Source organism: Fukomys damarensis, unplaced genomic scaffold (genome assembly GCF_012274545.1).
Source record: "Fukomys damarensis isolate Sample0158 unplaced genomic scaffold, DMR_v1.0_HiC HiC_scaffold_13, whole genome shotgun sequence".
Taxonomy (NCBI): Eukaryota; Metazoa; Chordata; class Mammalia; order Rodentia; family Bathyergidae; genus Fukomys; species Fukomys damarensis.
This window is the reverse complement of record NW_022900925.1, coordinates 35,993,668-36,015,241: the sequence shown is the minus strand read 5'-3', so window position 1 is coordinate 36,015,241 and position 21,574 is coordinate 35,993,668. Positions and strand designations below refer to the sequence as shown.

The window sequence follows — 21,574 nt, the reverse complement described above, 5'->3', positions numbered from 1 at the left end:
TTCCGAGGCCCTGGGGCCCCTCGCCCGTCGCCCCTCTCTGTCCAGTCCTGGCCTCTGCCACCCCGAGCGCTCCGCCTTCATAGGGGCCCCGGAGTGCGCACCGGCGAGGGGCCCAGGGCGCCCCAGACCCCGGGACTCACCCCAGGGAGCCCCTTCCCTAGCTTCCGTGCTGGGTCCCTGCCGCCGGGGAGGGACGAGGGCGTGGTGGGGGCTGCGAGCCATGCAGCTCAGCAGCTGGACCTTCCGGGGAGACCTGGCTCCCCAAAGTCGAAAGTTGGTGTGAAAACGAGGGAGGGCCGGAGATCGGAGCGTGCTTTCGGAATATTAATTTGTTGGAGGCCAAGTGCCCCAGCCGGTCACCTTAGCACTCGGGAGGCTGAGACAGGACGATCGCTGGATCGCTGTGAGTTCGAGGCTAACCTGGGCTACACAGTGAGTTCAAGACCAAGTTTAACTTCTTCGTGAAACAACCCTGTCTCAAAAAACAGAAAGAAAGAAAGAAAAAAGAAAAGAAACTTTGTTAAAGACCCACCAAGTGGCAGTTTTTTGAGACAGGGTCTCACGTAGTTGCTAAGTTGTTCGGGTTGAGCTCAGACCTGTGATCCTCCTGATTCAGCCTCCTAGAGAGCTGGCATTACAGGCGTGTGCCACCACAACAGGCTCCAGTGGAGGTTTTCTCGTCCTCGTCTGAGGCTCAGGGAGGGTTTTGCAACGTGCCCAGTGTCACACTGAGTGGTAGATTCGGGGTTTAGCCTGGAGCACATCCGGTTCTAAACCGGGGCTCTCGGGGCTGTGCTGGGGTAGGGTCTCGGGGTCCTGGTCTCAGGCACGCGGGGCATTGAGGACGCTCACCGCCCTCCGTCCCTCCGGCCATGCGTGCGCTCTGGAGCGTGCGCTCTGGAGCGTGCGCTCTGGAGCGTGCGCTCTGGAGCGTGCGCTCTGGAGCGTGCGCCTGTGGGGAGCCAACCTGGCTGCCTGAATCTGAGCTCCGATGGCACATCTGGCCTCCTGGCTTGGCTGGGTGTGGGGGGAGCTTTCTCTGAGAGGCAGGCGGGCCTGGGCTGCGCCAGCTGTGCGTGTGGGGCCCTGGCTGGGCCCGCTTGAGTGGGGCTAGTGTGGGGTCCGGCGAGAGCCAGGCTGTCTCCGCCTGGCGGCTCCGGACCAACTGTGGTCCAGACGGGCCCTGCCCTTCCCCCACGATCCCCAGGAGCATCTGGTTGTGGGGGCGGGCAGGCGAGGGGGGGCCTGGCAAGGGTCCCGAGGCACCAGCAGGAGATGACTTAACTGGGTAAAATGTTCAGTGGTAAAGTCGGATGTGGCGAGCCTGGCCCAGTCTTGTCCCTGCTTCTGTGCCTCCCCCAAGATCTCCCAGCTTTGTGGCCTGGATTATGCAGTGTTGTCCCTTATAAGTCCAGAGTAGGTGTGACAATCGAAATAACTGAAATGACAGCGAGGCATAGAGGCACACACCTGCAATCCCAGCACTAGGGAGGCTGAGGCAGGAGGATCGCTGTGAGTTTGAGACCAGCCTGGGCTACATAGTGAATTCTAAGTCAGTCTCAACTACATAGTGAGACCCTGTCTCAATAAACAAACAAACAAAAAAAAAAGGGGTCTCAGAAAAATGTTTGCACACCTTTGTTCATGTCAGCATTATTCACAGCAGTTAAAACATTCAAATAACCCAAGTACCCCTTAACAAATGAATGCATAAGGAGAATGTGGCATATACATAGAATGGAATATTACTCAGCCTTGAAAAAGAAAGGGATCCTGTTATATGATACAGCATGGATGAAACTTGGAGGCCTGGTGCTAAGTGAAATAAGCCAGTCACAAAAAGACAGATAATGGATGACCCCACTTATATGAAATGCTTAGAGACAGAAGTGGGTGGTCACTGAGGATGTGGTGGAGTTGGGAGTTATTGTTTAAAGGGTACAGAGCTTTGGTTTTATGTGTCGAAAAGAGCTACAGAGATGGATGGTGCTGCTAGCTGACAGCATAATGAATACAGGTGCAGTGGGTACACCTGCAACTCTAGCACTTAGGGAGGCTGAGGCAGGAGGATGGCAAGTTTGAATCCAGACTGAACAATGTAACAAGACCTTGTCTGAGCCTGGCATGGTGGCGCATGCTTGTAATTCCAGCATTCGTGAGGCTGAGGCGGGAGGATCACCACAAGTTCAAGGCCAGCCTGAGCTACGTAGAGAGACCCTGTCTCAAAAGAAAGGAAATGCACTCTGGATGTGGCCCCACCATCGCCCATCCACGTGTCACCCCTCCGTTTGTCCCTTGGCATCAGGACCAAGGCTGACCAGACTGGCCTTCTGTCCTCCATCAAGTGTCAGGAAAGCTTTCAGCTGCACCCTTTATAACCACAGCAGCTTCAGTGGTTTTCTTGGTGGTCGTGGTGTGCATGGTGCCTGGCTCTGGGGACTCTTCCTGAGTCACCACCTGCTGGGCCGCAAGGCCATCATCGTCAAGTGGATAAAAGCCCACCCTGGTGGCTGCTAATGTAGCTAAGTTGTCAATCAGGAACTTTTTTTTTCTTTTGGTTTTTTGGCCTTGAGCTTGTGGCAATCCTCCTGCCTCAGCCTCCCAAGTGCTGGGACGACAGGCCTGTTCTTTTTCTCTGATCTCTACTCTGACTGGGTTGCTCAGTTTTTTGTCCCTGCTCCTCCAGGTCACCATGAAGACCAAGGCCCTGGATGGACTACCATGGGCACCCCCCAGGGCTGGCACCGGAGAGCCCGAGACAGCCCCAGGCAGGTGTCAGACGCAGACAGGACCCGGCTGAGCCAGGACCTTGGTGGGGGCACCCTGGCCATTGACACTCTGCTGGACAACGGCACCCGGGTGGTGGTGAGTGCTGGGCCAGGGGAAGTATGTGGTCTCATGTGGCCCTGGGGAAAGGAATGGAATGAGGGACTCGGGTGGGATGGAAGTAGCACTCTGCTGGCTGGTGCAGTGGCAGCCCCTCAGAGCCCAGAGGCACAACCTGAGACACCTTTCAAGCTTACCTCATTGACAGTCAAGATATCTACCACAGCTCTGGACACAGCAGCCCAGGGACGGCCAGGATGTATTGGGGCAGGAGCTGCTTCTATTCTTTTAGTAGAGGAACCCTTAAGATTACTATGGGGGGCGGGATTTAGCTCAGTGGTGCCACCTCCTGCCTTGCAAGCACAAGGTCCTGAGTTCAATCCCCAGTAACAAAAGAAAAAAAAAAAAAGATTACTATAGGAAGTTGAGTGTGGTGGCGCACGCCTGTCATCCCAGCAGTTGGGAGACTGAGGCAGGAGGATCGCTGTGAGTTTGAGACCAGCCTGGCTTACAAAGAGTTCCAGGACAGTCTGAACTACGTGGTGAGACCCTGTCTCAAAAAAAAAAAAAATTACTATGGGAACCCAGGTGTGGTATCACACGCCTGTAATCCTAGCACTCGGGAGGCTGAGGTAGGAGGATCACTGTGAGTTCATGGCCAGCCTGGGCTACATAGTGACAGTGAGTTCAAGGCCAGCCTGGAATACATAGCAAGATCCTGTCTCAAAGAAAAATAAACAAACCAAAAAGAAAGAAAGAAAAGACAAGTTGGCTCTGCTGCCCTTTTCTGCTGGAGATACTACTGAGACCAAGCCTTCGCCATGGGGACATCAGCACAGCTGGCCACAGTGACTGTAGGACTTGGGCCTGGAGAGCTCATGAAGAACCAATGGCCTCCATATGCACTTATTTTATTTTACTTTATTATTTTGGACAGGGTCTCATTTCATGTAGTTCTTGGCCTTGAACTCTGTATGTAGCCCAGACTGGCCTCAAAATGGAGGAGATCCTGCTGCCTCAGGCTCCCAAGAGCTTGGGTTACAGGCGGGGGCTTCTCATCCTTCTGCGTTGCTCACGTGGGGCTAAAGGGCTGACAGGCACTCTCAGTCCTCAGCCACTGCCCCCAACACAGGCCTGGACAAGACCAGTGCCAGGACCAGCGCTGCCGAGGGGCAGGGTGGTCGGGCTTCCCGGGCACCTGCTCCCAGGACCAAGCCCTGCGAAGGCACTGGGAAGGCACTGGAGCAGTGGGGCTTTTCTGGGGCTCCGAGATCCTACGCCTGGCCCAGGCCCCTCGCCCAGGCGGGTTCCCCTTCACCCCCAAAGCTGCCCTGAGCTCACTCGCTCCCTCCCACCTCTCAGCCCTGGGAATCGAACCCGGGGCCTTTTGAAAGCTAGGCTGTATCCTCAGTTTCTTTTTAAACATTTCTTTGGAGACAAGGTATCGCTAAGTTGCCAAGGAAAACAACTACACGGGAGGGAATATTTATTTATGTATTTATTGGTAATGGGAATCGAACTCCGGTCCTTGTGAGGCAAGTGGCGGAAGCACTGAGCTAAATCCCCAGCCCAGGAGGGGAACATTTATTATCGGTGTCATCGTTGATGATGTTGTTGTCATTGTTATTATTTTTGTGGTGTTGGGGCACAAACCCTGTGCTAGCACATGCAGGGTTGTGGGTTCAATCCCCAGGGCTGCAAAAAATAAAAAAGTTCCTCACATGGCATTTTTTCAGTACTAAGAAGCAAACCCAGGGGTCTCCTGAGCAACACCCCAGTGCCTGTTTTTCATTTGGGACAGGGATGACAGGCTTGGCAGCCCCCCAGAGAGGGGAGGCCGGTGCATCTGGGCTTAGAGGGGGGAGGTGGGGACGTGACCCCTCGGCCATTCCGTCTGTCTGTCCCTGGGTGTCCGCTCTACCTGCACAGACCGGTTCGCCCTTCCGCAGCTGGGCTCTGGGTCCGTCTGCTCTTCCCTTGGCCTCCCACCGCCCCAGGATCCCCGCCTCGCTGCTCCGAGGGCCTCAGAACACCGGCCCAGGCGCCAGCTGCCCTGTGTCCACCTCGGTCGCCTGGATGCTGTTCCCAGCTCAGCTGCCCGGCCAGGCCAGGCCGCCTCCTCCTTAAGCGCACGCCCCACCCACCCTGAACGGGCTCAGGATTTCCTGAGATTTTTCCACCGAGACCAATCCCAAAGCCCCAGACGTGCGGGGACTTAGCTGTGCTGGTTTAGGGAGCCTTTGAGCTAAGTCAGAGACCCTGTGGTTCAGGTCCGGGGCCGAGGTTTGGGAGAAACCAAGCTAAACCACATCACATCGGAAGGTGGCCCCCTTCCGCTCCACAACCCAAAGAAACTTCTTTTCCCAGCTCCCTGGTCCTTGTCCTTCACCGTTCTGATCCCACCTCGCCCGGATGGAAGACCAAAGGCTTGTCCCAGGCTTCCAGGCCACGACCCCTTCTGGGCTGCACCCATGGGTGAGCCACTGCCACCCCCTCGGGCACATGCGAGGGCCCTGCGGTCCCCAGTCTTTCCAGTTCATGCTCCTTACCCGTCCTCTAATTAGAGCTGTCCCAGTGGGGGCAAGGCGGTGCCACATTGTGGCTCTTATTTGGGTTTCCGTAATGACAAAGGATGTTAAGCGTCACTCAGGAGAAGGCTGGCCATGGTGGGCCTGAGCAAGCGTTCTGCCTGTTTTCTCTTGGCCCATTTAAAATTGGGTTGTTTGTCTTTGTCGTGGGAAAATCTCCTAACTTCCCGAAACCCGGTTCTCCAGTGTCTGGCGCCGGTGCTGTGGCCACGTCACAGCCAAGATGCTAAACAGCTCTGTGATGAAGGCCAGCCAGGGTCAGGCACTGAGCGAGGCTCTGGCCCCAGTGACCACACCCTGGCCTTCCTAGGATGCTTTGGTCTTAGGGTGGAGCATCCAGTATCCGGGAGACCTCAAGGGTGCGGGCAAACCGTGTGCAAACACAAGAATGTGCCGTCCATCAGACCCCTGGCAGACCCTGAATCCTCCATCATCGTGAGCACTAAATTTTGGTGGTTTCTAATTTCCCACGTCAAAGGTGTTTTGGTACAGCGACCTGCCAAGGCAAAGACGGCACCCTTGAGGGTTAAGCCAGTTTTCTTTTCTGTAAAACAGAAGCAAGAATCCCTCACAGAGCTGGTTTGCCTCACAAGCTTTGTGGGCGTGATGGTGCCCTCTATAATCCCACCCACTCTGGAGGCTGAGGCAGGAGGAGTACAACTTCGAGGCCAGCCTGGGCAATTTAGCAAGGCCTTGTCTCAAAACTTTAAAAAGGGGAGGGGCCAGGGATTTAGCTCAGTGAGTCCCACGTTGCGCTTGCGAGGCAGGCGACGGAACCGCTGAGCTGAATCCCCAGTCCCTCATTTTTTTCTTTAAATCTCTTCTCCACATCTCTCTTTCCCCTTCCCATTTGAATAAGCTCTTCCTACTTCCTAATATCTACCCCCCGTGTTGCTCCTATTTGTACTTTGGGTTTCTCACACTTAAACTTGTGTTTGCCTGATTTATTTTATTAAAGATTGTGGTCTCAAGGTGCATCCATTTACCTAAGAGTCCCTCAGCTTTATCCTTCTTTATGGCAGAGTAGTACTCCAGTTTATATCAATGCCAGACTTTGTTTTTATTGTTTTTTGAGACAGGGTCTCACTGTATAGTTAAGACTGACCTGGAACTCACTATGTAGCCCAGGCTGGTCTCGAACTCACAGCGATCCTCCTGCCTCAGCCTCCTGAGTGCTGGGATTACAGGCGTGGGCCACCACGCCTGGCTCAGACTTTCTTTATCTGTTCCCTTGTTGATAGATGTAAGGGCTGTTTGCAAGATTTGCTCTTATGAATTGTGCTGCTATAAAACATGAGTGTGCATGTGTCACTGTGGTCTGATGACTTTTAACTCTTTTGGGAAGAGACCTAGAAGGAGATTCCTTGGGTCAAAGGGAACCTCTAGTTTTAGTTTTTTTGAGAAACCCCCATAGTGCCTTCCTAGGTTGTAAGAAATTCTGTTTCCTCCACCAGTAGAGAAGGGTTCCTGCCTGGGTCTATTTACAAAAGGTTTGTGTGATTTTTGCTTTGTTTTGTTTTTTTGCTGTACTGGGGATCAAACTCAGGACCTTGTGCTTGCGAGGCAGGCGACGGAACCACTGCGCTAAACCCCCGGGCCTAGCCAAGGTTTGAATTTTCCCAGGGGCAGCGGAGCTACTTTCTGTTGCTGTAACTGAATGCCGGAATCTGGATGATTAATGGAGAATAGAGGTCTAATCAGCTCCCGGTTGCGGAGCTGACGCCCAAGATAAGGCAGCCGCATAGGTGAGGGCTTCTTGCTCTCTCACCCACCATCCGGCAGAAAAGCAGGCCCAGTGGGCGTGTGCAGCAGGGAGAACCCGAGCGAAGCCTGGCTTTGTAAGAGTCGCTCTTGCGGCAGCCACTCCGGTCCAGCGCAGAATGCGTTAACCCCGCCCTGCAGCGGTTTTCAAACTGTGCTCCGCGGAACGCTAGGGGGTCCCCTAAGCTGCTCAGCCCGGGGAGCTGGTGGAGGAGCAGCAGGGTGTAGGGGTCCGGGTCCGGGGCCTCCCTTCCCTCCCTCCTGAGTGGCCCCACTTCCGTGTGAGCGGAATCCAGCGTGGTACAGAGGATTCGCTGGCAGAAAGGATTTTTTGGGAAATTTTTGTCCCGCTGCCTCCCCACACAAGTGTGGGCGATGGGCGGGCTCGTGCGCACCTGTCGCAGAGACGCAGCAGCCTCGCTGTGCTTCCCAGCGGGCGGCTCCTGCTGGCCCTGTCTGCCAGCCCATGGCGCCTGGAGCACCTGTGGCCATGGGTGGTGGGCGATGGGGTTTCCTCGGCAGGTCCGTCACCAGGTGTGGCCTTGGTGTGACCCTTGTGTCACCCAGCATGTGGCAGAGAAGCAGGCCTGGGCCTGGCTGTGTATTCATTAGCATACAAGCTCAGCCTTTCTAATGCGTGCCTGAACAGCAAGGCTCTTAGACACCAGAGCACCCCTCTTCTTCTCCCACATTCGAGAGTGTCAGTGTAAGTAAGCAAAGTTTGGTATCGTGTCTCTGTGATGTTGGGGACCCGGTTCCCCAATCTTGTTGCTTTGCCCTGTGTACCATGTGCCTTCTGTTTCGTGGTCTAATGTGGCTGCTTCAGATCCTACCATCACATCTGCATCCCTCTAGGCAAGAGGAGGGCACCTCATTCCTACTACAGGCCATCATCCTGCTCAGTTTCCACTGGTCAGACAGTCGTGTACCACACCCTGCTGTGAGGAGTGTTGGGCTCATCCTCTGGCTGATGGCTTTCTGCTACCAAAAGGAGGCTGGTTACTGGGAGACCTGGCCCTGGGCAGGGCTGCTGTCTTTGAGGGGTGCTGGGTCAGCCACTCCCTTGTCACTGGGACACGATACCCAATACCCACAACTTGGGAGAGGTTAAGTTTGGCTCATGGTCTCAGGGATTCAGTCCATGGTTGTTGGCTCCGACTCAAGAAAGGAACGGTGGAAGGGGCTGGAGGAGCAAAGCGCTCAGCTCATGGCGGCCGGGGAGCAGAACAACAGCACCGGAGAGGAGAGAGCCAGAGGCCAGACATAGACCCCAAGGAGATTCTGCCTCGACCACCCTGAGGTCATGCTTAACCCCCACCAAGGCTGGCGTGGCTCCAGACAGCGCAGTGACCGTGGGCCTCAGTTTCCCCAGCTGGGAAGTGGCACAGTATCAGTCCTCCCTTGTGGAGGTTGCTGGTGGCAGTGCCCACGAATGCCCTGCTCGAGGCCGTGGCCCTGCAAAGGCAGCCCTGACTTCTCCTGCCCGCTGTCCCAGTCCTCGCGGACTCTGTCCCTGGCTGTGTCCAGCACTGAGCCCTCTCTGGTCGCCCCCTCCACGTCCCCAGGTGCTGTCCTTTAGGCCGCACTGAGTCTGGGCAGGGAGCTTCAGGATACACTGGGTCAGCGGGGTGGATGCCCAGGATCGGATCTCGGTGGCACAGGAGAGGACCAGGACACACCTGTGCCACAGGACACAGCCTGTGACAGCCTGCAAGGCAGATCAGTGTCAAGAACATGGCCCGGGGCTGGCACCTCCGTGGAGCAGCAGGACCGGGCCATTTGTCCTCACGTGACGTAGAGGATGCAGGGCAACCAGCCAGGGAGATGCACAGCCAGCGTCCCCACCTGTCCATGTCGTCTGCATCTGCTTGGGCTTCACAGCTGCACAGCGCAGCTTCTGTCCAGGCACCCGAGGGTCAGGGACGCGGTGGCCGTGGGAGCCTGGAAGCAGCTGAAGGTGCCCAGACCGGCCCCGGCCTGCAGGGTTCCTGGCTGCAAGCTGAGCTCCGCGTCCCTGCTGCTCTTTGGTAACAGGACCTTCTCCGGTGACAGAGCGTGTGGTGGTAGTGACGCAGAAGGACGAGCAGTCTGGAGGGGACTCAGCACAGCAGCTGCTCTCTGCTGAGGCTGTGATGGGCAGGAAGCAGGTCCTGCAGACAGAATCCCGGGAGGCCTGGGGCACACATTACAGGGAGAGCAGCAGGTGCTGGTGGCAGCCAGACCAAGCATCAGGGAGGTTTTGTTTCCGTGTGACGGCCGAAGCCAGGGACCTCAGGAGTGTGTCGTCCAACACCCAGGCTCCATCCAGCTTTCTACTCTACCATCCCTTAGGGGTGGCTCTTGTCCTCATACTGACAAGATGGCTGTTGGAGCGCCACCCATCCTGTCTGCCTTCTAGACTGGAGGAAGAGAAAAGGTCAAACAAAAGGGACACACAGTGAAATTTGACTTCAGAGTCTCCACTGGAACCTTTGGCCAGCCTGTGTCCCATACTCACCCTTAAGACATTCAGCAAATGAGCTGGCTTGCTGCTTGCTACAGAATCAATGTTCTGGTTGTTTGGTTATTTTATGCTTTTGCTCTTACTGGGTTGGTTGAGCCCAGGCTGTTCCATCTAAGCCTTCTTTCTTCTTTTCTTCTTCTTCTTCTTCTTCTTCTTCTTCTTCTTCTTCTTCTTAGCCTGTGTCCCATACTCACCCTTAAGACATTCAGCAAATGAGCTGGCTTGCTGCTTGCTACAGAATCAATGTTCTGGTTGTTTGGTTATTTTATGCTTTTGCTCTTACTGGGTTGGTTGAGCCCAGGCTGTTCCATCTAAGCCTTCTTTCTTCTTTTCTTCTTCTTCTTCTTCTTCTTCTTCTTCTTCTTCTTCTTCTTCTTCTTCTTTTCTTCTTCTTCTTCTCCTCCTTCTTCTTCTTCTTCTCCTTCTCCTTCTCCTTCTCCTTCTCCTTCTCCTTCTCCTTCTCCTTCTCCTTCTCCTTCTCCTTCTCCTTCTCCTTCTCCTTCTCCTTCTCCTTCTCCTTCTCCTTCTCCTTCTCCTTCTCCTTCTCCTTCTCCTTCTCCTTCTCCTTCTCCTTCTCCTTCTCCTTCTCCTTCTCCTTCTCCTTCTCCTTCTCCTTCTCCTTCTCCTTCTCCTTCTCCTTCTCCTTCTCCTTCTCCTTCTCCTTCTCCTTCTCCTTCTCCTTCTCCTTCTCCTTCTCCTTCTCCTTCTCCTTCTCCTTCTCCTTCTCCTTCTCCTTCTCCTTCTCCTTCTCCTTCTCCTTCTCCTTCTCCTTCTCCTTCTCCTTCTCCTTCTCCTTCTCCTTCTCCTTCTCCTTCTCCTTCTCCTTCTCCTTCTCCTTCTCCTTCTCCTTCTCCTTCTCCTTCTCCTTCTCCTTCTCCTTCTCCTTCTCCTTCTCCTTCTCCTTCTCCTTCTCCTTCTCCTTCTCCTTCTCCTTCTCCTTCTCCTTCTCCTTCTCCTTCTCCTTCTCCTTCTCCTTCTCCTTCTCCTTCTCCTTCTCCTTCTCCTTCTCCTTCTCCTTCTCCTTCTCCTTCTCCTTCTCCTTCTCCTTCTCCTTCTCCTTCTCCTTCTCCTTCTCCTTCTCCTTCTCCTTCTCCTTCTCCTTCTCCTTCTCCTTCTCCTTCTCCTTCTCCTTCTCCTTCTCCTTCTCCTTCTCCTTCTCCTTCTCCTTCTCCTTCTCCTTCTCCTTCTCCTTCTCCTTCTCCTTCTCCTTCTCCTTCTCCTTCTCACGGGATCAACGTTCTGTTAGTAAAGAGGAGAAAGGAATGGATGTCAAACAGGCAGTGCCCAAGGGGGACCCACAGGATGTCCTGAGTACCACTGGGGAGCCACAGAATGTCTCAGGCAGGGAGAGTGACCAGGATGGTAGAGAACAACTCCAGGCCACCCAGCTGAGCCGGAGCAGCCCTCACCGGCAGGCCCTGTGCCTGGCTCCCACGGCTGCATAACAAACAACCGCAGCGGGCAGCAGGAAGTGGTTCCGGCCGTCCGTCCTTGATGTCCTTAGTTTGGGACAATGTCCACCCTCCATCCCCTGTCCCCAGTGCCCCTCTCCTGCCATACAATGGCAAAAGAGAGGGTCTGGGCGTCAGAGGGGCCTCCACTCACCCCACACCACTTCTGGAGGACCTAGTATTCGATGGCCTTGAGTCACAGGTCACAGGGAAGGTGATGTCTGAGCTGAGCTTCGAGGCAGAGGCCGCAGGTGCCTCCCTCCCTGCGGCTCTGTCTGCTCCTGAGCCCTCTGTTTGTGCCCTACCGTCACCTCTGTCAGATTGGCAGCTCCCCTGGCTCACGCCCAAAGCCGCATGGGACCCGGTCTGTCCCTTGTCCTAACTGAAGAGTGGTCTGATCCCCTAGGGTAGCAGCCTGAGCACCCTGCTGGCTGAGCCCGGGAACAGCAGGGAGTATCAGGGGGGCTGCACCCGCTGAGGACCCGGGGGGCAGGGGACGGGGTCCTAGGCCGGGCGGCCTCTGGGCAGCGACTTAGCACCTAGCAGTCGGGTGGGCAGGGCGGAGGTGGGTGCTGGCCGGCCTGATGCCTCGTCCGTCTGGTCACCGGCAGGAAGACAACCACAGCTATTACGTGTCCCGTGCCTACGGCCCCAGCGAGCCCCGAAGCCGGGAGCTGTGGGCGGATGTGGCCGAGGCCAACCACACCCAGGTGCGGGTGCACAGGATCCTGTCCAGCGCCCACCGGCAGGCTTCAGTGAGTGCCCGGCTGGCCCGGGGAGGGCGCGGCTGTGGCTGAGATCTGACGCCCCGGGGCCCCTTCCGCCCAGACCAGCGCTGCATGTGGCGCCGTCTGGACCGACTGCCCTGTCCCCGCAGAGAGTGGTCTTGTCCTTCGATTTCCCTTTCTACGGGCATCCTCTGCGACAGATCACCATAGCAACGGGAGGTAAGGCCGGTGGGCTGGGAGGGCTCCTCGGAGACCGATTCCCAGCGGTTCCCCGACCTGCGCCCCTGTGGGGCCGTGGGGGGCGCTCTCAGCTCCCGCCCGGGAGGCCATCGGTGACTGGGACCCTCCGCCCGGCCCGCAGGCTTCCTCTTCATGGGCGACGTGATCCACCGGATGCTCACAGCCACTCAGTACGTGGCTCCCCTGATGGCCAACTTCAACCCCGGCTACTCCGACAACTCCACCGTGGCCTACTTCGACAACGGTGAGGCAGGGCTCGGCGGGCTCACAGCGGCAGCTGCCCCCGCCACCGTCCCCGGGAGGAGCCTGGCTCTCGGGGGAGGTGAAGTGAAGGCCAGGGACCCTCCTCGTGGCTCCTCGCCGAGTTGTCCCAGGACAGCGGAGAGCTCTGCAAGTACCCACACGGCCTCACACGCAAGGCTTTTGAAAAGCGCCGGTGATCCCAGCACTCGTGAGGCAGAGGCAGGAGAATCCCACTGGAAGTTCAAGTCCAGCCTGGGCTTCACAGTGAATTCCAGGCCAGCCTGGACTGCACAGACCCTGCCACAAACAAACAAACAAAATGCGACCGAGTCGTGGGTCGGAGCTAAACACCCATTCGGGAGGTGGGCGGGGCCTCGGGGAAGGGACTTGGGTGTGGCCTGGAAAGGCTCCTCCCCCCGCTCTCTGCTTCCGGTGGGGGTGGCCACTAGGTGAGCCGCTCTCCTCCCCCGCCCACCCCTCCACCCCTGAGACTTGGGTGCCCAGGGCTGTCTGTGTCAGGGACGGGAAGTGGCTCCGACTGGACCTACTTCCCACCCCTGCCCAGGGACGGTCTTCATCGTGCAGTGGGACCGCATCTACCTCCAGGGCCGCGAGGACAGGGGCAGCTTCACGTTCCAGGTGGCCCTGCACCGCGATGGCCGCATCGTCTTCGGCTACAAAGAGGTGAGCAGCCGCGGCAGGGCCGGCTGGTGTTGGGGCTGCAGCTCTGGGGAGTCCGGGTCAGACGGAGCCCCTTCTCGCGCTGCCGCAGATCCCCATGTCGGTCCGGGAGATCAGCTCTGCCCAGCACCCCGTGAAAGCAGGCCTGTCCGATGCCTTCATGGTCCTCAATCCGGCCCCGGACGTGCCAGGTGAGTCCCCGGGCCCCCGACCGGCCAGGCGGTACGGATGGCCTCGAACTCTGTCCTGCTGTGAACCACACTCTCTCTCAACCTCCGATGCCTCCTCTGTAAAATGAGAAAGGAACACAAGAGAAGCTGCCTCTTCCCCGGTCCTCCTCCAGCGCCGACACTTTAGGGAACACAGCTCTTTTTCTCCTACTTCAAACCTCCAGTCAGGGCCCAGAAGTCTTTTCATTTTGAGGTAGAGTCTGGCTAAGTCGCTAAGTTGCCCACGCTGGGCTTGAATTTGCAGTTCTCCTGCCTCAGCCTCCCAGAGTGCTAGGATGGCAAGGCATTTACCACCATTCCTGGCTCCGGTAGGGTCTTGACTCACACTCCTCGGAGGCTGCAGGTGCACCATCCACGGCTTCCAGACTCCTGACTCGGAGACTTTTGAAGCTGGCCTCTGCTGAGCTGTGTGCCCAAGTTCCACCATGCAACCTGCACCCTTGTCTGTCTTAACCCTCCCATTCCTGCCCAGAGGGCCTGGGCCAGGGTTCCTGGGAGAAGTGCCTGGCTTGCCTGTGTTTGTGGAATGTCTGATCAAGGCACACATTCTGAGGCCACTCAGAGCAGTTGAGGTATGATGAAGAACGAGACAGCCCTCCCCCTGCCGTGTCCTCCTCTGAGCAAGCCTTTGCCCTGGACAGACTCTGCGGGAGACCAGACGCGGTGGGGCACACCTGTAACCCCAGCACTAGGGAGGCTGAGGCAGGAGGATCGCTGAGAGTTCCAGGCCAGCCTGGGGAACAGAGTGAGACCCTGCCTCTGGCTCTAGCGCTGAATGCTGGGGTTGGGTCTGAACTCTTGGCCAGCGCTGGTCCTGGTGCGTCCCTCAGCATCCCTGGTTTCTTGCTGGCTGTGGACTGTCAGGGTGGCGCTGTCTCCCGCAGTGACTGTGACTAGGAAGGCAGTGTGTGCGCAGCCAGGGTCCGGCACAGGGCCACTGTGTTCTTCTGTGACTCAGCACTTTGTCACCCCGCAGTGCTGGGACTGACACACGTGTTTCGGGGCAGACGCTCTCCAGGACGGCTGGGTGGCTTTTGTGGCCAGTGACAAAAAGTCCCATGCTATTGTGACAACGTCCCCAAACCTCCCTCCTTTCCGCTTCCTCCTGTGCGATTGAAGCTGTTTCCAGAGTCACTACTGTTTACTTATGCTTTTGTTTATCTTCACTCAGAAAAGCCGCACATATATGTATATATAAATCTTTTTTAAAGGACAGAGTCACACTGGTTGCAGGCTGTCTTTGAACTCCTGAGTTCAGCCTCCCAAGATGCTGGGGCTACAAGGAAAATTACGTATTTTCTTTTCTTTCTTACTTTTTTTTTTTTGGTACTGGAGATCAAACTCCGGACCTTGCGCTTGTGAGGCAGGTGGTGGCACCACTGAGCTGATCCCGGGCCTGATTTTTTTTCATAAATAAATGTAGCTGGTCTAAAATTAAAAAGATACAAAATGATGTAGCGAAGAGATTAGAGTTCTTGCTGGGTGTGGAGCACCTATAATCTCAGCACTCTGGGAGGCTGAGGCAGGAGGATCATAGGTTTGAACACTGCCTGGGCAATTTAGTGACTTTTCAAGACCCTGTCTCAAAAAATAAAAAAGGGCTGGGGACACAGCTCAGTGTGAAGGCCTTGGGTTCAACCCAGGTATTGCCAAAAACAAAATATTACAGTCGTCCCCTCTCCCTGACCTCTGCCCCCAGATCCCCTCCCTGGAGTTAACCCTTCTGTAAGAGGTGGCTTGTGAGGTGCACTTGTCTCCGGTGTCCACAGGGACTTGGGGCTCTGCAAAGCCAAAACCCATGTGACAAAGCAAGTGGAGAGGGCTGGGGAGGGGCTCAGTGGCGGAGCACTTGCCTGCACATGGAGGCCTGGTTCCCATCCCTGAAATCACAAAGAAACCCCCAGGCACTGTATTCATTAGCTACTGCTGTGTAACAAACGGCTCCAAAGTGTAGCATCTGGAAACAGTGACTGTATCGCCTCAGTTCCTGTGGCTCAGGAAGCACAGAGGGACTCAGGGTGTCTCAGAGGCTGCTTGGCTCCTTGCCTTGTGAGCTCTCCCAGAATGGCTCTCCACAGGGCCCCGGCTCCCTACCGAGCAGAAGAGAGAAGCCAGCACCTCTGAGGCAGAGTGTTAATGACTTTTGCCATGCCCTGTGCTTGGCAGCAAGTCCCTGGGTCCAGTTCACGCCGAGAGGAAACTTCCCGAGGGTGAGGGTACCAAGTGGCTGCCTGCCCACCTGCCCAGGACACTGACCACAGTCCCAAACCCCAGGCACTCAGCTGCCCAGCGTCTCTGCCCCCCATGGCACGGGCAGCCTGTACATTTTACTAAACCAGTGCCCCTGCTCAGAGAGGTGGTGTAACTTGCCCGTGGTCCCACAGCTATGGAGGGGAGGAGTACGGAGACCTGGATCTCCTGATTTCAATCCCATTAAGCCTTTCTTTTTGTTCTGGAGATTGAACCCAGGGCCTTTACATTGCGCTCCAGTCCTAACCCTTTTTTATTTTAAATTTTGAGATAAGGTCTTGCTGTCAGAATTTCCAGGTTGTGTTTGACCTTGTGATCCTCCTGCCTCAGCCTTCCAGGGTGCTGGGATGACAGGCGTGCTCCTTGCTTTCTCAATCTGACCCACCCCAATTCCATCCCAGTTCCATTCCCAGGAATGAACCCTTTCCTCCTCAGCGGCCCTTAACTCTTGCAGCCCCGGGCACACACACCCCAGACTGCTTGGGGACCCGGGGCGTCTTTGTCAGGAGATGTGGTTCCGCAAGCCATTGGATGGGGGAGAAGAGGAAATCAGGCTCCAGGGCAGGACTGGTGTGGGGTCTCCTGTGGGATTCTGGGAGCGGGGCGGAAGGAGGCTCAGCCCCCCTGAAATAACGGGGCAGTGAGGAGGGAGGCAGGGCAGGGGCTCCAGAGTAATCACAGGGAAAGAGTTGCTTCTGCTCGAGCGACCCTGTCCTCCGTTCTGTTGCTTGTTGGTTTCGGTTTTTTCTGAGACAGTGTATTGCTGTGTATCAGGTGGCCTTGCACTCACCTCATAGCCCAGGCCAGCCTCGAAATCATGGAGATCCTCCTGCCTCAGCCTCTGAGTGCCAGGCTGACAGGCGCACACCCCCACCCGGCTCTCTGTTCTTCCGTGACTCTGTGCAAGACCAGGCGCCTGGTGCCACCTGGGCTTGGGAGAGGGTTTGTGGGCATCACACTCCTTCTTCCAGAGGTTTCAGCTGGGGCCACCAGGCACAAACTCGGGGGCTGAGAGCTCTAAACCTGGCCACAAAGACGAGAGCTGGGGCGAGGTGTGTGTGTGCATTTTTTTCTGAGACAGTGTCCTCACCATGTGCGTGTGTGAGGGACTGGGCTCGGCCTGCAGCCCCACAAACAAAATCAAGTGGACCAGGCCCAGCCCTGCTGTGCAAAGCACCCGGCCACCTGTTGGGGAGCTCAGGCCCCTCTGAGTGCATACGACCCGATTCTGTCCAGATGAGGCTGAGCTGCAGATGGCAGCAACCCAGGAAACACCGTGGATAAACGAGAAGTTCCGGGTAGCCCTGGGGCTGCAGACCCTGCCATCCCCTCGGACCTTGGTGTCCAAGCCCAGGCGGCTTCCCTGTCCTACCCAGCTTGGCTCCTTCCTGCCATCCGAGGAGTGGATTTGGTGCCCGGGATTCAAGGACCCAACCTCTACCCTGAGCCCCTGAATCCTGTCCTTCCCTCTCTTTCCCTGGCTCACAACCCTTCCTTTCCCAGCCCGAGTTTTTCTAACCACCCCTCCCTTCTGCGGAGCATCTTTGATCTGAGGAAAACCACGCTGCCTGCAGTAGTGGTGCACATGCCTGTCATCTCTGCACTTGGGAGGCTGAGGCAGGAGGATCACCATGAGGTCAGGTCCAGCCTAGGTTACATCGCGAGACCTTGTCTCAAAAATCCAAAACAAAATGGCGGGTGGTGGCTTTTGGAGGTGCTCGAGAAATCTGAGGTGGCCCTGACCCTCTTCAGTGACTGAGGGATGACTGGGAGCCGGCTTTGTTTCCTCTATGCTATTTCGTGGGCAGCGTAAAAGCTCCCTTAGCATAGCCAGCATGGGAACTGAGAGTCTGAATTAGTGGAACCGGTTAATGAGGCTTTGATTGTTAAGGGCTCTACATTGTGGCCTGCCCTTGTCTGGCCCCAAAATGGCCTTAGATGGCCCTAACAGCCAGGGCCTCTGCTTTTTCCAGAATTTTCCTTTCTGGGGCCCACTCCAGGCCAGCTGTGCGTCAGAGGCCTGTGCCAGGCTGCTGGTGGAGCCGCGGAGGCCCCAGAGCTGGCTGCAGGGCGAGTGGGACTAGCCCAGCAAGGTGGCGCCTGCCTGTCATCCCAGCACTCGGGAGGCTGAGGCGGGAGGATCACTGCGAGTCCGAGGCCAGCCTGGGTTACATAATGAGACCCACTCTGGGGGGAGGCAAAATAAACCAATAAACAAAAGGGGAGGAGGATGAGCCACGTGAGGATGGGAGAGGAGAAGGAGCTGTTCCTTCCGAGGCCTGAGTCACGATTGTTAAATGAAGCGTAACCGGGGCCAGGGGTAAAGGAATGAAGACTGCACCCCCGTTCCCCAGTTCCCCATCTGACGCCACCCTCTGGGTGCCACGCTGGGCCAGGGGCTGTCCGGATGCAGGCAGGCGCGGGTCGTGTGGGAAACAGGTCTCAGGCGCCGGACACAGGGCAGCAAGGCAGACGGATGTCGTTGTCCCGGGCGGCCCTCGGGGTGGGGAAGGGACCTAAGGGAAGATCTGGAGCAGGGCTACAAGGCTGTGCTCGTGGAAAAGAAAACCATGACCGAAGGAAGCCTGAGCTCAATCAGGCACCAGCTGGCCGTGGGTGCGCCCGGAGCTCACGAGGGACGAGGGACACCTCTCCACCCTGCCGCCTTGCTCTGGGGGACGCCTGGCCCTCTCTGGTGGGGCGGCCCGGTGGCTGGGGCACAGCCCCAACTCTGAGAACTGGGGCGGTGTCTGGCTTTCTGTTCCTGCCTGGGCTCGGCCCCTTTGACAAAGGCCTCGCTGTCCCGGGCTGGGAGGAGGGGCAGCTCCCTCGGGTGGGGAAGCTCTCCAGGGTTTCTGGGCAGTCTGCAACCTGTTCGCTCTCTCCTCGGCACTGGGCTACTCATTTCTTGGTTTGGTTTTCTGACGCAGGGTCTCACTGTGCAGTCCAGGCTGGCTTCACACTTACAGCCATCCTCCTGCCTCAGCCTCCTGAGCACTGGGATGATAGTCAGTCACCACGACGCCCGGCCTTGTTATTGTTTCTTGAAGCCCTGTTAAGTGCAAGGCCTGGGGTCAGGGCCAGCAGTGCAGAGCCCCCTGGACCCGTGTTGGGAGCTTGAAGCCTGGCGGGGAGTGGTCAGTACTGACCTAGCGGTGTGAAACTGACACAGACTCACTGCACTGAGTGGGGGGCACCCTCGAAGGCGGATGTTAGACTTCAGGCCACATGGCCTCAGCCCCAAGTCGGGCAAGAGAGCGGACCACTGGGTATCACGTTTGTCCTTTTTCCCATCGCGCCTTGGTGCCGAAAGGGGTGGCTTTCTAGAGCACACGTGGCTCCTGGGGACAGCAGTGGGGTAGCGCTGTGAAAGCCCCCCCGCAACTTCCTGTCGGCCCCAGGCCACCTTCTGATAGCAGTGGGAAGCACGGTAGGCTTGGTGCCCTGCTGGGCAAAGGAATTACAAAAAGAACACACCCAAAAACGGCCCTCCCTTGTCTCAGCCTTGGTCAGACCCCACTCACACTTGCTTTAAAAACCAACAGAATCTGTGAATGGCATACAGTGGTGCACACCTGTAATCCCAGCACTCTGGGAGGCTGAGGCAGGAGGATCCCAAATTCAAACTTAGCTCGGGCAACCTATCAACTTAGTGAGAACTTGTCTCAAGATAAAACGTTTAAATAAGGGATGGGGCCACCGCTGTGAAGGCCTTGTGTCCCATCCCAGTACTGCCAGCAACAGAACCCTGTGTGTCATGTGCACGCGTATTGTGCGTGTCTGGAGGGGTGTGCGTGTGCCCGTGGGGGTTGCACGTGCTCTGTGACCCTCATCCTCCCCACTCTTGATGGGGGCTGTGTCCCCTACGACCCGGTCACCCCAAGCTCTCACCGGCATTCTGAGGCTTGCTGCCCTCTCGCCCGGAGGTTGTCAGGAGGAAGATGAACACGGAGAGATCTTCTGGGCGAGGCTTCAGGCCTTGTTTCTAAAGCAGGTGTGTGATTGTCCCCTCTGAGGGGCTCTTGGGGTCACCCAGTGGGTGCAGGAGACCATGGAAGGACGCAGAGCACGTGTCCCCCGACTGCTCAGTGACTCAGCTTGAGGTCAGGCTGAAACTGGCCTCAGCTGCCTGTGGGGACCCCCGGCCCCTCCTGCCCACACCAGGCAGTTGTGGACACTTTTGGGGACTTCTTGGAGCTGCCCAGGCATTGAGACCTGAGTTTTAAGTCTGGGCTCTGCAAGATAACAAAAAAACGAAACCCCGAATAGTGTGGCTTTCGGCAAATCGTGGCCCCTCCTTGGTCCTTCTTTGTAGAGCGGGGCTCCTGGGTACCCCAGAAGGTTACACAGGCAAACGAGTTGATCCAGACACGGCACCGGTCTGTCCTGGGCGTCACCGAGGGGTCAGGACCTGGCAGGTGCTGAGTGAGGAGCCGAGGGCAGTGCTGGGCTCAGTCAGTCACTGTGGGGTGAGGATGGCGAACCTTTCAGAGCGCCCAGGGACACAGGCCGGCCGCAGGTTCGCCACCCCGCCTTTGGGGCTTGGTGAGTCGCTGCCCGAAGCTGTGTCCATTCCCAGGTTTCATTTTGTGTGCCCTCAGTTTCCCCACCAAGGCAGGAACCTTGACTCTGTCCCAGCTATGTCCCGGCAGCGGGGAGCTGCAGGATGAGGGGGAAGAAAGGGAGAGGGGAAACCGTTCGTCCTGCTTGTGCCTCAGTTTACCAACATCCACTGGGGCAGCGCTGGGGTGTCGGAGAGGCCGAAACTGCCCTTGAGTCACAGAGAAGGAGCCGGGCCGGGAGTGGAGCGTTTCTGGGTGTGGTCTTGAGTCCTTGTTCCTGCGTCACCCTGCTCCCACCCCCTTGTAGCCTCACCACAGCCCAGCCGGCTCCCTGACTTCTCCCCCATCTCCTTGGCCCAGCAGGTGACAGGGGACAGGTGGGCTCCGCAGGGCTGGATGGTGCAGACATCTCAGGCCTGGGGCCCCAGCGGCCGGTTCAGTTCTGGAGCTTTGCCACCGGCAGCGGTGCAGTCCCTTCTCTGAGGCTGTGGCCGGGGCGCTGGCGACTGCAGGGGCTTTGACACCAGAACACGAGGTTCAGTCCGGGGTTAAGAAGGAGGTGGGGAAGGGAATGGAGAAACTGTGTTCCACAGTGGCACCCACTCTGCACGAGGGGCGGGTGGGGTGTGCATGGCGACTGCGGGCTTTGACACCAGAACACGAGGTTCAGTCCGGGGTTAAGAAGGAGGTGGGGAAGGGAATGGAGAAACTGTGTTCCACAGTGGCACCCACTCTGCACGAGGGGCGGGTGGGGTGTGCAGCAGTAGCGGGGAGCCCTCGGTGCGGATGGCCCCACTGAGCTCGCTGACACCCTGGAAAAGTCTCCACCTTCAGAGTCGGGGTGGAGGCGCACGCCTCTCATCCCAGCATTCAGGAGGCTGAGACAGGAGGATCACCAAGAGTCCAAGGACCTCCTGGGCTACATAGAGGGACCCTGTCCCAGAAAAACAAAACCTCACGAGAATCTGAGGCTCCTCACCTGCCCAGTTTCATGAGTCCCTCCAGGGAGACTGTAGTGCTCAGGTGTGGAGGCTGTGGGAGGAGCTGAGCAGAGGAGCCGACTGCACTGTTCCCTGGGCTGTTCCCTGACTTCCCGAAGCTTCAGCATCGGGGCCCACACCCTTCCTCCCTCCCTTTGAGCTGGCTCCACCCGGGGTCAGGCCTCGGAGCCCCAGGCTGTGACCCACACCTGAGGCCGAGCGCTGACTCTCTCTCTCTCTCTCTCTCAGAGTCCTGGCGCAGGACCATCTTCGAGTACCACCGCGTGGAGCTAGATACCAGCAGGATCACCAGTGCATCCGCCGTGGAGTTCATGCCACTGCCCAGTGAGTAGGGTTCAGGCCGGGTGCCTCCTTGGTGCGTTCTGGAGTTGGACTACGCCCCCCCAGCCCTGGGGGTGTGGCCACCTGGCCTCTCTGCCTCTTTTTCCTCTGGAACATAAGTCCAACACCAACTCCTTCCCAGAGCCAAGAGCTTTGCTTTTTTTCCCCCGTTTTTTTTTTTTTTTTTTT

At 57.2% G+C, this 21,574-nt stretch overlaps 1 protein-coding gene across 1 annotated transcript in view; it reads left to right on the top strand.

Annotated features, from left to right (window-relative positions):
* Plxdc1 (plexin domain containing 1) overlaps positions 1-21,574 on the top strand; it is a 34,826-nt gene that overhangs the window by 1,288 nt on the left and 11,964 nt on the right. The window contains exons 2-8 of the mRNA XM_010620059.3: positions 2,687-2,865; positions 11,741-11,884; positions 12,007-12,076; positions 12,219-12,341; positions 12,906-13,024; positions 13,113-13,212; positions 21,293-21,388. Of these exons, the coding sequence (XP_010618361.1) occupies positions 2,722-2,865; positions 11,741-11,884; positions 12,007-12,076; positions 12,219-12,341; positions 12,906-13,024; positions 13,113-13,212; positions 21,293-21,388 (796 nt within the window). The 5' untranslated portion in view covers positions 2,687-2,721. The remainder of the gene's footprint in view (positions 1-2,686; positions 2,866-11,740; positions 11,885-12,006; positions 12,077-12,218; positions 12,342-12,905; positions 13,025-13,112; positions 13,213-21,292; positions 21,389-21,574) is intronic.